Here is an 18,520-nt window from a genome sequence, read left to right on the forward strand (position 1 = left end):
TGCCCTGCCTTCTTCTTTTCACATTACCCCATGCACCAGTCACTACAATGAGTGTGCTATATTACAGCTATTTATTTATATATTTGTCTTCCCAACTACACTACTGACCCCTCAAAAAGAAAAAAGTGTCTTAGTTCTTTTGGCCTTCTTAGATCCTGGCACAGTACCAGGTCAACTGGGGATGCTCAGTGAATGTTTGTTGAATGAATTAGATTTACATAAAACATGACTTCTTAATTAGTAAAAGTGATTACATAATACAGACTGTTAAATGACCCCTTTAACATCAAAAACTCATTCTCATCCATAAATTTGTCCTAAAAAAGTCTAGGCTATAGTGCAGTGCTGCAATCATAGCTAACTGTGGCCCTGAACTCCTGGGCTCAAACAATCCTCCCGCCTCAGCTTCCCAAGTAGCTAGAACTACAAGTCCAAGCCACCACACCTGGATAATCTTTTCTTTTTTGGTAGAGAAAGGGTCTCACTATGTTGCTCAGACTGGCCTTGAACTCCTGGGCTCCTTTACCCTCGATGCTCTGGCCTCTCTAAGGGTTGAGATTACAGGCGTGATCTACCACATCCAGCCTCATTTCTGCTTTTAAGCAGAAAAGCTGCAAAGAGCTGTAAGTCCTAAAGACACTTGACAAAGCCATCCTCATCTGCCTTAGAGGATTAATCTCACTTCCAATGGGAAGTCAGAAATGAAAACTAGGCCAGGCGTGGTAGCTCACGCCTGTAATCCCAGCACTTTGGGAGGCCAAGGCGGGTGGATCACCTGAGGTCAGGAGTTCGAGACCAGCCTGACCAACATGGAGAAACCCATCTCTACTAAAAATACAAAATTAGCCAGGCGTGGTGGCACATGACTGTAATCCCAGATACTCAGGGGGCTGAGGCAGGAGAATCGCTTGAACCCAGAAAGCGGAGGTTGTGGTGAGCCGAGATGGCGCCATTGCACTCCAGCCTGGGCAACAACAGCAAAACCCCGTCTCAAAAAAAAGAAAAGAAAAAGAAATGAAAACTAAACAGATGATCAAAGAATAAATTTTGTTATATTTTATTAGCAAAACTTGTCAAAACAAGGGTAAGCAAAGAAATAAAATCTCTTCATACCTGTCACATTGCTGCATTATGGAAATTTCTTTGATTATTTCCTGAAGATCTGATTCAACAGGTACTTGTTTAATTGCGACAACTTGACCGGATTCCTTGTGTATTGCTTTAAATACACTTCCATAAGACCTAAAAGAAACCAAGACATTATTTTTTTCCTATCAAACATCGTAACTATAAGATTAAAAGTCTACTATGAGTTTTCTGTGGATAGTCTTTTCTAGTTTAAAACACTATTTAAATGATTAAAAAATCAAAGTAAACAAGTAACAATTTTAAAAGGTAATGAATTATATCTTAGCTTTATTGCTTCAACTACAGACTTAAAATAATCAAGTTAACATATAATGAGTAGCTATTTTTCTTATGAATGAAAGAAACAGACTTGCGTTTGGTCAACTCAAACAAATGCAGCATTAAGAAGATATAAATGGAAATTAAAAGAATGAAATGTAGATTAAAAATAGCCAAAGCCTCAAATTAGGAGAAAAGGCTGATCTCAAGGAAAATGACCCCCAGAATATCAAAAAGTCACACTTCTGTTCAGAGTACCTTAACAGTTAAAACCCTCAGCTGGGGACCACATTAACATCAAAGTTACAGAAGCAAGGAATCTGCAGCCATCTGCTTCTACCTGATTTACAGATCCAAGGTCTCTTTTTAAAAAGTTCCTTTCATTACCTTTTCCTCAAGAGAAAAACTACAAACTCACAGGTAAATAAAATGAGGAACAGGGTCTAATAGTCACTTGCCCAAAACCTGTCTCTGCTACAACTCCTGAAACTTTGCCAACTGAATATTCACGTGTTTTAAAAAGCAAAAACAAAGAAGGAAGAAGCCATTTATACCTTAGTATGAACTTAAAAACGAGGTTAAACACTACTATGTACTGAGTTCTTACTATAAACCAGGTCCTATGCTAGGTATTTTACATGCATTATGAAATTCAACCCTCACAATCATAAGGAAAAACACTATTATCCTCATTAAAAGATGAGAAACAGACCAGTAGGGCCAGAATTCAAACACATTCCCACCCCAAAAATCAGGTTTTTCTCACCATATTTTTCTACAGAAGAGAAACAAGAGCAAGCCAATGGAAAACATCGAATGTTTCCTAATATTAGAAATCTATGCAGAAGCCCTTCCAAATTTATAATCTTTTAAAATAAGTGAAAAAGAGACAAATAAGTGATAAAGCGGCAACTTCAATAAAATACATTTTATCCTCTCCTCTGTTTCTTTGGGCTCTCTGAAGTCATTTAATTTGGTTTGGTACCCAAAGTCACATTGGGCTGGGTGTGGGGGAATGTATGTGTGTGTATCTCCCCTTGAAAGCCGTATGTGTGTATGTGTGTATATTCCCTCAAAAGCTAACATAGAATTCAGTGCTAGATCATCTACTGTCAATTAGGCAACACCATCACTCCTTTCTAAGGACTCCTCAGCACTAAGAAAGAGAAGCTGCAATCCCCACTTCCCAGAATCCCCTTCCCTGAATGGTTCCTCATTAAAAGTCTGCCAGTGAGAAAAACACGTATGTGTGAATGACGAAAGGAGAAACCATTTTTCTCCAGATACAGCTGTAGCAGATGGACTGACAGATATGAAGTGCACAGCAGCTTTCTGCTGAGCTTCCAACAGCCACCACTGCTGCAGACTGAGGTAGTTGGTGGGAGTTTCTCAAGACTGCAGGATTCCAGCAGATTCCCAGAGAGCTTTTGAGAAACACCCACTTCAGTGCTTCAGGCTGAGATCTTCAATGCTGACTTCGACCTTCAACCTTTGGCAACAGTTTTCATGAACTTTGCATCCCTGGCCCCTCCACAATTCATTTGAGCTCCTAACTTCATTACTAAATTCTTCATATCTAGAGTACATAGAGTAGCTTATCTTTTCCTTGATAGCAATATAGTTTTTGGTAGAAGTGTTTCCAAGGGAAAGAATCTTAAAGAAGAGAATCTTGAATTAGTTCTTTCTTAGATGTTGATATGGTTTGGCTATGCCCCACCCAAATCTCATCTTGTAGCTCCCATAATTTCCACCTGTTGTGGTAGGGACTCAGTGGGAGATGACTGAATCATGGGGGCAGGTCTTTCCCATGCTGTTCTCATGATAGTGAATGGGTCTCACAAGATCTGATGGTTTTAAAAATGGGAGTTTGTCTGCACAAGCTCTCTCTTTGCCCGCTGCCATCCATGTACGATGTGACCTGATCTTCCTTGCCTTCCACCATGATTGTGAGGCCTCCCTACCCACGTGGAACTATAAGTCAATTAAACCTCTTTCTTTTGTAAATTACCCAGTCCCGGGTATGTCTTTACCAACAGTGTGAAAACAGACTAATACAGATGTGTAGACAGTAATGACTTCAATACAAGTAACAAATAGTATACTGATGGTCTATGGCATTCAGTGGCAAACAGTTATTTAAATTATCACCCTTAGTTGCCTGGAGTCTAAGCAAAGCTTTAAAAGACCAAGTAGCTGTATCAATACAATGTATGGTGAAAATAAATTATAAGGACTATAGAATGGGCTGCTGCCTCTGCCTGCACTGGAAAAGTTATAGAACAAACACAGCAAGCTAAAGGCTTAAATGTCCAGCTCAAGACTGAGAGAACCAGAAAACTTCTGAATTTCTTAATTCGTACAGAAACAGGGTTGAGATTTCTGAAAAACAAACTCTAGGTATAGTCTTACTGGAAGTTGAATTACACTGCAAGTTGAATTCACATTAGCACCAGGTCTGTTATGTTAAAGTTAAGGCATCTAACAGTAAAGAGAAGTACCTAGAGAACTGGTATTAGGACATTTAGATAGATTCTCATTAATCTGAGTACCTTGAATCCCCAAATCCTATCAAGCCTCCCTTGATACCAAAAGCAACTCTGCCCTCCTGTCTGAGAAAATTAACCTTACAATGCCTGAAGACTCTATCTACCTCCTGAGGCAGTCACTTTTCAGCAGAATGCAGTGGTCCTCCAGACCACTCCACCACCACTTATTGCTTCCAGACCCAAAGTTATACTCAACTCCCATAGACACCAGGGAGACAAGTATAAAATTTAACCCAAGCAGCTACTATTCACACTAAAAAAGTTGCAAGATTTTGCCAATTTTTATCAGAACCCTAAAGAATATGTGTGAGAACAAATTCTAAGATTTCCAGAGAGGAAGAAATGTACTGATATGGATGCAAGACCAGAAATTCCAGACTCAGCATGTTAGCTCAAACAGTTGGGGGTGTCCCTAACAGTTGCTCAGCCAGTTAACTGAAACCTGGACTCAAAAGTGGCCCATATTAAGTGAGATGCTAAGTGAGCCTCAGTACACACCAAAGGAAGCATATCAAAGGCTCAAGGAAATGGGATACTAGAATGGATATATATTATAAGTGCCATGCTCACATACTCCCTAACTATGTTGACAAAAAGGGTCCAGAGGATACCAGCATCGACCAAAGCTCTATTAGTGCAGGGGAAAGATGACAAATATGCCAACAGTGAAACTGGCTCCTTGAGTTTAATAGATAACAGGATCCCAGCACAAGAGAAGTGGCAACAGCTATTCACCTGAGACAAAGTGGGAACAGTTACCATAATGAGTAACAAAGCAAGGCTGAATTACAGTTTTCTTTTATTGTACATTTAGGTCTTGATATTAAAGTTACACTAGCTTCATTTAAAAAAAAAACTATAATTAACTGTCCTTTAAACACTGTATAAAACATACTTGGAACCTTTCTGGAGGGGAGGAGGTGAAATACACACAACATAAAATTCACTATTTTAAAGTGTACGATTCAATGGCATTTAGTGCATTCACAATGCTGTACAACCATTATCTGTATGTAGTTCCAAAATATATAGAATCTGCTTTCTGTCTCTACAGATTTATCTATTCTAGATACTTCATATAAATGAAATCATACAATATGTGACCTTTTATATCTGGCTTCTTCCTTCACTTAGCATAATATTTTGTAGGTCCAACTACACTGTAAAATGTACCAGTACTTCACTGCTTTTTATGGCTAAAAGGTCACTGTACAGACATATCACATTTTGTTTATTCACCTGGGATAGCAGATGGACATTTGAGTTGTTTCCACATTTTGGCTATTGTAAATAATATGCTATGAGTTGGTACCTTTATAATTAACAGTTATTTAATCATTTCTCTATCACTGGCTATATCTTCCTTCTTATTCCAAATCTTCTGTATTTTCTCTCTATTTTCTTTAGTCAACATTGTAAGAGGTTTAATTATTTTACTGATCTCTTCAAAAGCTTTTATATATACAAACATATACATATCTTTTTTTTTTTTTTTGAGACAGAGTCATGCTGTGTCACCCAGGCCGGAGTGCAATGGCACAATCTCGGCTCACTGCAACCTCCGCCTCCTGGGTTCAAGCAATTCTCCTGTCTCAGCCTTCCAAGCAGCTGGGATTACAGGCACATGCCACCACGCCCGGCTAATTTTTGTATTTTTAGTAGAGATGGCTACTCTACTAAATGACAATATGGTTTCACCATATTGGTCAAGCTGGTCTCGAACTCCTGACCTCAAGTGATCCACCCACCTCGGCCTCCCAAAATGCTGGGATTACAACGTGTAAGCCACTGCACCTGGCCCATATTTATCGTTTCTAATTTTTTTTCTATCTCATTAATTTCAGCTTTTTCTTTAATTCAATCTTCAGTTTCTTTTGGTATGTTTCATAATTTTTCTAAGTTCTTTAAGTAAGCACTAAGTTTATTTTTTGCCTTTCTTTGTTAGTCTAATGAAAGAATTTAGAACTAAAACTTTTAATTAGTTTTGCTATATTCCATAGATACTGGCACAATGTGTTCTCCTTTTCATTGTTTTATAATTTATAATATCCTCTTCAATCAACGGGTTACTTCAGATTATGTTTCCTAATTTCTAGTTGGTGTGGATTTTTTCATATTATAATTACTTATTTCTAATTTACTGAGTATAATCAGTGATATGGTTTGCATATTTGTCCTCTCCAAATCTCATTTTGAAATGTAATCCCTAATGTTGGAGATGGAACCTGTTAGGAGACGTTTGGGTCACAGGGGCAGTTTCCTCATGGCTTGGTGCTGTCCTTGAGATGGTGAGTTTTCACAGGATGTGCTTATTTAAAGCGGTGTGGCAGGCCGGGTGCAGTGGCTCGTGCCTGTCATCCCAACACTTTGGGAGGCCGAGGTGGGAAGATCACCTGAGGTCAGGAGTTCAAGACCAGCCTGGCCAACATTGTGAAACCTCATCTCTACTAAAAATATGAAAATTAGCTGGGCGTGGTGGCAGGCACCTGTAATCCCAGCTACTCGGGAGGTTGAGGCAACAGAATCCCTTGAACCCGGGAGGAGGATGCAGTGAGCCACGATCACGCCATTGCACTCCAGGCTGGATGACGAGAGTGAAACTCTGTCTAAAAACAATTTTAAAATAAAAAAAAATACAACTGCGTGGCACCTCCCCTGCCCTATCTTGCTCCTGCTCTCACCATGTGAGACATCCGCTCCCCCTTTGCCTTCTTCCATGACTATAACCTTCCCGAAGCCCTCACCAGAAGCGGATGCCGGCACCGTGCTTTTTGCAGTGTCTGCAGAACCGTGAGCCAATTAAATTTTTCTTTATAAATTACCCAGCCTAAGGTATTTTTCTTATAACAACACAAGAACAGCTTAATACAATCAGAAAATGTGACCTGTAAAAATATCTTATTTTTTAGAATTTGTAACTTTTCTTTTATCAATGGTCCTTTGAACATACACCAGAAAAGCAGGTCTGCAAGAATATATATGCATAGTTATATAGACATACAGGTATTTCATATATTTTTACTTTATATATATTTACATTTCTATAAAATCAAGTTTATTCTTCATAATGTTTAATCCCTCTATGTCCTTTCTCTTTTTTCTATTATATCTGTCCAATTCTAAAAGAGATACATTGAAATCTCCCGTGCAATTATACTTTTATTAGATGCCTCTGACATCACTAATAGCTTTTCTGTCATAAATTTAGCTGCCATGTTGTCTGACATGTTTTGTTATAAATTGTCCTTGATATTGCTACCTAATATATCTCTTTATTTAGTTGAAACCTTTTAAACTTTAATGTATCTAATATAAATATTGCTACTATTACTTTCTGTTTTTTTATTTGTATGTTTATCTATAATATTTTTATAAGAAATATCCTTATAGGCTATGCACAGTGGCCCACACCTATAATCCTAACAATTTGGGAGGCCAAGGAAGGAGGATCACTTGAGGCCAGGAGTTGAAGACCAGCCTGGGTAACATAGCAAGATCCCATCTCTATTAATAATAAATAAATAGCCTTATATTTCCATTATTTGTTTTACTTGCATCTCCTATAAACAGAATATAGGTAGATTTCGCATGTTCATTTACTCTAACAGTTTGTCTTTTAATGGGAGAATTAACATTTATTGAAAAATACACTTGATTTTATTCCTTCCATCATGTTCAGCTTATTTTTATTTTTTATTTATTTATTTATTTATTTTTTGAGACGGAGCTTCGCTTGTGTTGTCCAGGCTACAGTGCAATGGCGTGATCTCAGCTCACCACAACCTTCACCTTCCGGGTTCAAGCGATTCTCCTGCCTCAGCTTCCCGAATAGCTGGGATTACAGGCGCCCGCTACCACGCCCAGCTAATTTAGTATTTTTAGTAGACATGGGGTTTCTCCATGTTGGTCAAGCTGGTCTTGAACTTCCGACCTCAAGTGATCCACCCACCTCAGCCTCCCAAAGTGCTGGAATTACATGCGTGAGCCACCGCGCCCGGCCTAGCTTATTATTTTACCTTTTCATTTTCTCTATTTCCCTGTCCCTGTTCTTGCTGATCTATAAGCTTCTTTTAATTCTGTTTTGTACCTTTATTATTTTGGAAATTCTCCTATACTTTGCCATTCCATTAAATGCTCCCTACCTTTCTCTCTGCTCAAACCGGCACATGTTTCTCTACTGTTATTTTGAAACCATGTCAACTATTCTTCTGCCTATATAAACTGTTTCCCTCACTAAGATATTCTTGTCATATCAACTACTTACCTTTTCCAAAATAAAATGAGCCTCAAGATCTAAAAGGATGGCCTTATGGTCACTTGCCTAACAAAGTCAAAACCTTCAAACGTATTAATAAGAATGCCGTAAGGGATGAACTAACAAAACTCTTGAACATCATTTCACAGCACATTTCTTGCTTTTCCCTTATATATATATGGCCTACTTTCTCTGAAAAAACACTATTACCAGATTTAGCACAAACTAATCTTTAAAATTCAGTATCACCTGCCAAGTTTAATTACTATTAAATACTATTCAATTCATACGAATATACTCTAGTTGAAAGATTAACATCATATAATATTTTTTAAATTGTTCTGAAATTATTTACATGCTTTCATATTTTTTGTACTTACCCTTCTCCAAGCTTCTCTAATACATCAAAAACTTCTTCAGGCTGCTTAGTCAAACTGTCTTCACTCAGCTTTTTTAGTTTACTGATTTAAAAAAGAAAGAAGAAAGAAAATATTTTCTTTAAAGACCTTTTACAAAATTTTTAATTTTTAAAATTTTACCAAGTTTTTAATTTTATTTTAATATATTCAGAAGACTCAAACAATATAAAAATATACATAGTAAACATTCTCCTTTCAAGCCCTGTTCCTCATGTGCCCAGCAACACCTCCAAAAATAATCACTTTTATTAGTTTTTTGTGAAACCTTTATATAAATATGAATACATATTCTTAATTCCTCCCCTTTGAATATATAAGAAGCATATACACACCCTTCTGTATAAATATTGTCATGTTGTCTACTGTTTTCTCTTGACAAAACTATGTTAGAGATCTTTCCATACAGGTTAATCATCCATAATCCAAAACTCTGAAATCCAAAATGCTCCAAGATCTGAAATTTTTTGAGCACCAACATGATACCCACAATGGAAAATGCCACACCTGACCTCATGTAATGAGTCACAGTCAAACTGTAAGCACATAACACAATTTAAGGAAAAAAGATCCTCCCCAGCCCCCTTCAGCTCTGACATACCTTTTCCATGCACGCACAGATTCTCCCACCCAAGCACATCCAAAGAAGGGTAATAAAATGGCACAGGTACACGCCAGATGCACCAATGATAGGTTCCCCACGATGCCCCACACGGAGCCAAGACTGTGCATTACTCACTGTGGGTTTTTTTGCTTATTCTCTGCTTTGTTGGATAAAGACAATGTTGAAAATCTGAGTAAGTGACAGAAAAAGAGGAAGCATTTATGCTTATCTCTAGCACAAAAAGTCAAGCTGCTGGATAAACTGGAAAGCAATATGGGAAATGTCTTACAAAAGAGCATGGTGTTGGAATGACCACCATATACAACCTGAAGAAACAGAAGGATAAATTGTTGAAGTTCTATGCTGAAGTGTCAATGAACAGAAGTTAACGAAAAATTTTTCTTAATTGCAGAAAACCAAAATGAAGATCTCAAATGTGTACTGAAAGAGTAAATCTGTCAGCACGGCAGAGAAAACACACTACTTAATGGTATGGTGCTCATGAAACAAGCAAAGATATATCATGATGAACTGAAAATTGAAGGGAACTGTGAATATTCAACAGGCTGATTGCAGAAATTTAAGAAAAGACACATTAATTTTTCAAAGATTTGTGGTGAATAAAGCAACTGCTGATCATGAAGAAGCAGAAAAATTCATTGACAAGTTTGCCAAGGCCATCACTGATGAAAATCTGACAACAGAACAAGTCTATAATGCTGATGAAACATCACAGTTTAGTGTCAGTTCCCCAGAAAGACTCTGACTACAGCCCCTACAGGATAAGAATGCCATGGACAGAGTAACTGTCCTGGGAGGTGCTAATGCAGAAGGCACACTAAGTGTAAACCTGCTGTGTGGGAAAGATTGGGTTCATTATTAGACTAACAAAAAGGCATGGGTCACTAGGGACATCTTTTCTGATTGGTTTCACAAACATTTTGTAGCAGTGGTTCAGGTTTGCTGCAGGGAAGCTGGACTGGATGATGGCTACAAGATTTTGTTATTCCTTGACAACTGTTCTGCTCATCCTCCAGCTGAAAAATCTCATTAAATATAATGTTTATTCCATGTACTTTCCCCCAAATGTGACTTCATTAATTCAGCAAGTGAGCAGGGTATCCTCAGATCAATAAAGAATAAATATAAAAACACTTTCTTGAACAGCCTACTTGCAGCAGTGAATAGAAATATGAGCGTGGGAGGTTTTCGAAAGCAGTTCAGCATTTAGAATGCTGTATATGCTATTGTCAATGACTGGAACACAGTATCTAAAGACACAGTTGTGCATACCTGGCACAATCTCTAGCTTGCAACTATGTTCAGTAATGATGATGAACAAGGCAATGACTTTGAAGGATTCTGTATGTCAAGATAAAAAAAAAAAAAAAATAGGCCAGGAGCGGTGGCTCACACCTGTTATCCCAGCACTTTGGAAGGCCGAGGCGGTGGATCACAAGGTCAGGAGACCGAGACCATCCTGGCTAACACGGTGAAACCCCATCTCTACTAAAAATACGAAAAATAAGCCAGGCATGGTGGCGGGTACCTGTAGTCCCAGCTACTTGCGAGGCTGAGGCAGGAGAATGGCGTGAACCCAGGAGGCGGAGCTTGCCGTGAGCCGAGATCGCGCCACTGCACTCCAGCCTGGGCGACAGAGCAAGACTCCGTCTTAAAAAAAAAAATAATAATTAAAAAATTTAAAAATAAATAAATAAAAATAAAAAGATGTTTGACTTCCTTACATATACAAAAAAATACCTTCAGAGTCTGTCAGTAAGTTGGAAGAAATTGATATCAAATAAGTTTTTAACATTGATAATGAGTCTCCAGTTGCTCATTCATTGACCGATGGTAAAATAGCAGAAATGGGCTGGGCACGGTGGCTCACACCTGTATTCCAGCACTTTGGGAGGCCGAGGTAGGCGTATCCTTTGAGCTCAGGAGTTTGAGATCAGCCTGGGCAAACGGCGGAACCCTGTCTCTATTAAAAAATACAAAACATTTGGTGGCCATGATGGCACATGCCTGTGGTCCCAGCTACTTGGGAGACTGAGCCTGGGAGATGGAGGTTGCAGTGAGCCGAGATCACACCACTGCACTCCAGCCTGGGTGGCAGAGTTAGACCCTATCTCAAAAAAAGAAAAAAGAAATAGCAGAAATGGTTCTGAATCAAGGTTATGGTAGTAGTAATGACAATGAAGATGATGTTAACATTGCAGAAAAAGTGCCGGAAGACAACATGGTGTGATGGGCTTATTTTAGGACTAAAGTGGAGTGCATTCTTAACAGAATAGGAAATCACGTCACTTTATAACATCAAAGAGAGACTTCTAAGACAAAAGCCACTGTTAATGAGGCAGACGATTCTCGAGGAAACATTTTAAAAAGCCATCCAAGCAATGGGGAAAGGATTCCCTATTTAATAAATGGTCCTGGGAAAACTGGCTAGCCATATGTAGAAAGCTGAAACTGGATCCCTTCCTTACACCTTATACAAAAATTAATTCAAGATGGATTAAAGACTTACATGTTAGACCTAAAACCAGAAAAACCCTAGAAGAAAACATAGGCAATACCATTCAGGACATAGGCATGGGCAAGGACTTCATGTCCAAAACACCAAAAGCAATGGCAACGAAAGCCAAAATTGACAAATGGGATCTAATTAAACTAAACAGCTTCTGCACAGCAAAAGAAACTACCATCAGAGTGAACAGGCAACCTACAGAATGGGAGAAAATTTTTGCAATCTACTCATCTGACAAAGGGCTAATATCCAGAATCTACGATGAACTCAAACAAATTTACAAGAAAAAAACAAACAACCCCATCAAAAAGTGGGCGAAGGATATGAACACACACTTCTCAAAAGAAGACATTCATGCAGCCAAAAGACACATGAAAACATGCTCATCATCACTGGCCATCAGAGAAATGCAAATCAAAACCACAATGAGATACCATCTCACACCAGTTAGAATGGCAATCATTAAAAAGTCAGGAAACAACAGGTGCTGGAGAGGATGTGGAGAAATAGGAACACTTTTACACTGTTGGGGGGACTGTAAACTAGTTCAACCATTGTGGAAGACAGTGTGGCAATTCCTCAGGGATCTAGAACTAGAAATACCGTTTGACCCAGCCATCCCATTACTGGGTATATACCCAAAGGATTATAAATCATGCTGCTATAAAGACACATGCACACGTATATTTATTGCGGCACTATTCACAATAGCAAAGACTTGGAACCAACTCAAATGTCCAACAATGATAGACTGGATTAAGAAAATGTGGTACATATACACCATGGAATACTATGCAGCCATAAAAAATGATGAGTTCATGTCCTTTGTAGGGACATGGATGAAGCTGGAAACCATCATTCTGAGCAAACTATCACAAGGACAAAAAACCAAACACCGCATGTTCTCACTCATAGGTGGGAATTGAACGATGAGAACACATGGACACAGGAAGGGGAACATCGCACACCGGGGACGGTTGTGGGGTGGGTGGAGCGGGCAGGGATAGCATTAGGAGATATACCTAATGCTAAATGACGAGTTAATGGGTGCAGCACACCAACATGGCACATGTATACATATGTAACAAACCTGCACATTGTGCACATGTACCCTAAAACTTAAAGTATAATAATAATAAAATAAAATAAAATAAAAAAGCCATCCAGCAGAATGTTTCCTTATCCCTAGCGGACCTATTTCCTGGCCCCTCAGCTGCTTCTGATGTTTCTTCTCACCTAAAAAAAAAACTACACAGTGTATAGTAACCTTTCAATCAAAAATCAGCATCATAGGTGAAAACTAAAAGCCTGCCGTTGTTTGTTGTTCCTGTTGTTTAAAAGCTGATAGAGGTATTCTGGTAATGCCACTGTGCTGCTTCATTACCCTGAACATATTTTTTTTTCCACTGTATTAATGTTATGCCATATTTTTTGCAGTTAAGTACTTATGCATGAGCAAGTATAAGAAAATGATTGCTTATCAGTAGCATGTAAATTCAGAGTCAGAAATGAAGGTGATGCCAAACAACTCCACAGACTGTCCACATGGGTGGCTGAGATAGTGACACCTTTCCTTTCTGATGGTTCAATGTATGCAAACTTTGTTTCATGCAGAAAATTACTTAAAATATTGTATAACATTACCTACAGGCTATGTGTATAAGGTAGATACAAAACAAATTTCATGTTTGGCCTTGGGTCCCAGACCCAAAATATCTCATTATGTATATGCAAATACTCCAAAAAACAAAACAAAACAAAATTCAGAAATCTGAAACATTTATGGTCCCAAGCATCTCAGATAAGGGATTCTCAACCTGAATAAAGCATCAATGTTCTTTTTTACAGCTGCACCCTATTCAATTACAGAGATATAGCATATCTTACTTGCCCAGTCTTTTGCTTATGGACATCCAGGTTCTCTTTTGATATGATAAACAATGCTGCAATGAGTAACCTTATATATAAGTCAATGAATGAATGAATGAATATATAACCTTATATATAAGTCAATGAATGAATAAGTCATGTGCTAGTATATATGTGGAATAAATTCCCAGAAATGAAACTGAGAATACAGACACATTCACACACACATAAATATAAAAGTAGATATGCTGACAAATAAGTATATAATCATGTAATAATATAATTTTAATAATGTAGTATAACATAAGATCACTATTGTCATAACTATATGGTAATTATTAAAATTATTGATTACATTATGGTATATTTTACCTATTATAATTGTATGTTATATAAATATATATACATATACACTGATTTCAGCAAGTTGTCCTCCATAGAGTTTGTACCAATTTATTCTCCAACAAGTAATATATGAGAGCCCTTCTTTCCCACAGTTCCATCAATAGGGTATTTAAAGAAATTATTTGGATTTTAGCCAATCTGTGATGAAAACTTATTAGCTCAGTGTAGACTTAACTTGTATTGTTATGAGTGAAGTTGACCATCTTTTCATATGATTAAGAAACTAAATCACCTACTTGTTCTTTGCTCATTTTTCCACTGGGTTTTCGGTCCTTTTCTTACGTGTATACAAAGGAAACTAGCCCTTTTTTCGAGATTATAAACATTTTCATTTGGATTTTGACTTCACTTATAAGCTTTTAGTTTTGCAGTCTATTTGATTTTTTGCCATATAAAAAATGTCATTATTTTATTTTTGCAAATGAGTGGATGGTAATGCCATTTACTAAGGTAAGAAACACAGGGAAAAAAAAAACAGTCTGGAGGGGAACAAGATGGGCTCAATTCTAGTCATCTAAAAGTAGATTTCCAGTAAGCAACTGGATTTACAAATCTCAGGAGAGATTTGAACAAGAAATATAATTTTTGGTGTCATCAGCACATTGCTTAAAGCCTTCAGAAGAGACAAAATCATCAAGAAAATGTCTAAGAAAAAATAAGAGTCAAACACAAAACACATATCAAGGAAACACCAATATTTAAGAAATGAGGTCATGAAGCACAAGAAGGTAATATTTGGCTACATCAAAAGCTACCAAAAGTGCAAGCAGCTTGAAAGTTTAAGTATCCATTGTAGAACTTCCACTTCTAGCCACCAGGTTTATGACAGGAAGCAGAATTATCTGTCAGCTGCCCACCAGGTTTATGACAGGAAGCAGAATTATCTGTCAGCTGCAAATAGCTACAAAACTCAACAAAATGTAAGAAACTATTTTCAGATGCTGGCTATCAGGCATTCCAGAACTGGATATACTGAGGTCCCCAAGAGAAGGAGAAGAAATAAGATGAGCCCTGCCATCGCCCAGGCTTTAGATCTAGAGACTATGTCAGACTGTAGCACAGGAAAAGAAGAACTCAAAGAGAACCAAGCAATTTTGCTGAGTTGAAGAAATAGAGCTTAGAGTTTGGTGAGGAATCAAGGCAAATGGAAATTCCATTACAGAGTATCGGGAGAAGGGAGCTATGCAGGGAAAAGGTTCAGCAATCTATCTAGAGGTTTCCATGAAATGCCAATCTGTGCATGCTTACAAAACACTCCTCAAAGCCCAGCAAAACCAGTTTCTTAAGGCGAAAAAAAATGACCAGGGAGCAATAAAAAGCAAAATTCCCAGACAAGGCAATTTATCACAAAATATCACAAGGCAGGGAATCTTTCCCACTATCCAGAGTTGAAAGAACTCCACGAATACAAAGGTCATTCAGAAAAGAACTCAGAACAGCATTATTTTAGAAAGGAGATTATATTACCAAAAGATAAAGGATATTCCAGATTCTCCCTAGAGGAGCTTAAAAACTAACCTCAAAAGCATCAAGCCAAACCACAAGACAACTTACTTAACTGCCTACCAGAACGAGTCTGTAACTTCTTAAGCAAAACAAAATTCAACATTCACAAATGTAAAATTAACAATGTCAAAAAAATAAATAAAAAATTATTAAACCTATGAGTAATCAGGAACTATAACTCATAAAGAGAAAAATTAGTCAATAAAACAGACCCAGAAACAAGAGGTGGTGAAATTGATAAATATCTTATAAAAACCTCTTATGAATATACTTTCACATACTCACAGATGTTAAAGGAAATGGAAGGTAGGGGGAAAGATAAATGGAAATTTAAGAGATAAAAAATAAAATATTTGCTTTCATTGCTGCAGCAGAAGCTGTGAGTATTTTCAATGCTTCAGAAGAGGCTTGCCTCTAGTGTCCTCCGCTGTGGCAAAAAGATCTGGCTGGACACCAATGAGACCAATGAAATTGGCCATGCCAACTCCTGTCAGCAGATCCAGAAGCTGATCAAAGATGGGCTGATTATCCATAAGCCTGTGACTGTCCGTTCCTGGGCTCACTGCCAGAAAAGCACCTTGGCCTGCCAGAAGGGCAGGTACATGGGCATAGGTAAACAAAAAGGGTACAGCCAATACTCAAATGCCAGAGAAGGTAACCTGGGTGAGGAGAATAGGAATTCTGCATCAGCTGCTCAAAGATACTGTGAGTCTAAAAAGACTGATCGCCACATGTATCACAGCCTGTACCTGAAGGTAAAGGGGAGTGTGTTCAAAAACAGGTGGATTCTCATGGAACACATCCACCTGCTAAAGGCACACAGACCCACAAGATGCTCCTGGCTGACCAGGCAGAGGCCTGCTGGTCTAAGACCAAGGAAGCATGCAAGTACCATGAAGAGTGCCTCCAGGCCAAGAAGGAAGAGAGCATCAAGACTTTGTCCAAGGGGGAAGAGACGAGGAAATAAAGCTCCCCTTCTCTTGTCTGTACATAGTGGTCTTGGTGATTATACAGATCAATCATTAAAATAAAACAGGCCTTTATCTGCTAAAAAAATAAAATAAAATATCTGAAATATAAATTTTGTTGAATAAGATTAAAAGATTAGACAGTGCAGCACAAAAGATGAAATCATTTGAAAAGGAAAAAGTGTTATTTAAATAAAGGAAGAAACAAAAAGCCTGAGTCCCACATGAAAAAGAAACAAATGGGACGGGAAGTAAGGAAAGAAAAGTAAGGAAAGGAAGGAGGGAAATAAGGAGAAACATTTTCCAAATTTTATGTAAACCATAAACCCACACAGATGCATCAAATTCAACAAATTTGAAAAGATAAAACACACAAAGAGAGAAAGAAGGAGAGGGAGAGAGAGAGAGAACCAAGATATATTATGATCAAATTGCTGAACATCAGTGAGAAAGAATACTAAAAGTAGTCACAGGAAAGACATATAGGCATATCTCAGAGATACTGCAGGTTCGGTTCCATACCGCAACAATAAAGCAAACACCACAATAAAGCAAATAACACAAAAATGTTTGTTTTCCCAGGACATATAAATGTTTACACTATACTGTAGTCTATTATGTGTACAATAGCATTATGTCTGAAAAAACAACGTACATACCTTAATATAAAAGTAATGTTTGAGGTGAAGGATACCCACTATGCCCTGATGATTGTTATGCATTATATGCCTGTATCAAAATATCTCATGTACCCAATATATACACCTACTATGTACCCATAAAAATTAAAAATAAAAAAGATTTTAAACACTTTATTGCTAAAAATGCCAATGATCATCTGAGCCTACAACGAGTCAAAATCTTTTTGCTGGTGGAGAGTCTTGCCTCTATGTTGATAGCTTCTGCCTGATCAGGGTGGTGGTTGCAAAAGGTTGGGTTAGCTGTGGAAATTTCTTAAAATAAGACAACAATGAAGTTTGCCACATCAATTAATTCTTCCTTCCCAAAAGATTTCTCTATAGCATGTGATGCGTTTGATGCATCTTACTCACAAGTAGAACTTTCAAAATTGGAATCAATCCTCTCAAACCCTGCCACTGCTTTCTCAATTAAGATAATGGAATATTCTAAATCCTTTTTTATTTCCAAGATGGCAGATTAGAGGCTTTTAGTGGGCCTCATTCACTTGGAAATAGCAAGATAGTGTACAAAGGCCAACTCTGAGAGCTTTAATTCACAAAGGAAAACAGGAATCCACTGGAATCGTGACAGACACCTCAGATCCAAGGAAGACACACAAACACAAACAGCCCCTGTTATGGCATCCAATTGATAAAAGTGAGGGAAGCCCAAGTATGCAAGACAGTCAGAAAGCCTCCCTCTGTGACTCACTTTTCCACTGGGGATCTGAGCAACCCAGGTCAAGAAAGAGCACTTTGTTTCTTCTAAGCCCTGGATCTAACTTGGGGACAAGCTGGTTTGGAGATGCTGTGAGGGACAGACACTCGGAAAAGCTACTGGCATTTCCCAGACCCAGGATGGAGAGCAGGACACCATTTTAAATGTGGGTGCATGCAAGTCAACCATTCTTTGGCAACCCAGTAGCATGGCCACATAGGCTTCTGGCTCTGGAGCAGGACAGAGGTCTTCACAGCCACACTGTAGTAAGTGCCTCAGCAGTAGGTGCTGGGATTGTGCTCTCCTCCACTGCAGGTCAAGGATGAGAGAAGAGCTGCTACAGCTACTGTTTCTCCTGGACAACCAGACTTCGAGCCAGATCCAGCTTAGCAACCTGGAACTGGTCTGCATGTGCCATGGTTGGTTGCCACAGCCTGTTCCCCTGAAAATGTGGTGCAGCAGGGCCCTCTCTGCTCTACTCCCTGGCAAAAATCCAGGCATTTGGAGCAACTGTTTGCCTGGACAAGCAGGCTGAACCACCTCACCCTTCATGGATATAGATCATGGCACAGTGGAGGCCTCTCTGCTCCACATGCAGGCAGATCTAGAGCTATTC

The 18,520-nt window shown here is 38.3% G+C and overlaps 1 protein-coding gene and 1 pseudogene across 7 annotated transcripts in view; one reads left to right on the forward strand and one right to left on the reverse strand.

Moving 5' to 3' along the window:
* The window catches only part of STK3 (serine/threonine kinase 3), a 459,940-nt gene that overhangs the window by 400,239 nt on the left and 41,181 nt on the right, over nucleotides 1-18,520 (reverse strand). For all 7 annotated transcript variants that reach the window (XR_010159291.1, XR_010159292.1, XM_063816448.1 and 4 more), the window contains exons 2-3: nucleotides 8,589-8,669; nucleotides 1,114-1,242 (exon numbers count right to left, since the gene is read on the reverse strand). Coding sequence is in view for 5 of the 7 variants with exons in the window: in XM_063816448.1 (XP_063672518.1) it covers nucleotides 1,114-1,242; nucleotides 8,589-8,669 (210 nt within the window). In the remaining 2 variants the exon portion in view is untranslated. The remainder of the gene's footprint in view (nucleotides 1-1,113; nucleotides 1,243-8,588; nucleotides 8,670-18,520) is intronic.
* On the forward strand, nucleotides 14,456-16,505 carry LOC129135748 (large ribosomal subunit protein eL19-like; annotated as a pseudogene).

The sequence above is a fragment of the Pan troglodytes genome, chromosome 7, assembly GCF_028858775.2.
Source record: "Pan troglodytes isolate AG18354 chromosome 7, NHGRI_mPanTro3-v2.0_pri, whole genome shotgun sequence".
In the NCBI taxonomy this organism is placed as follows: domain Eukaryota; kingdom Metazoa; phylum Chordata; class Mammalia; order Primates; family Hominidae; genus Pan; species Pan troglodytes.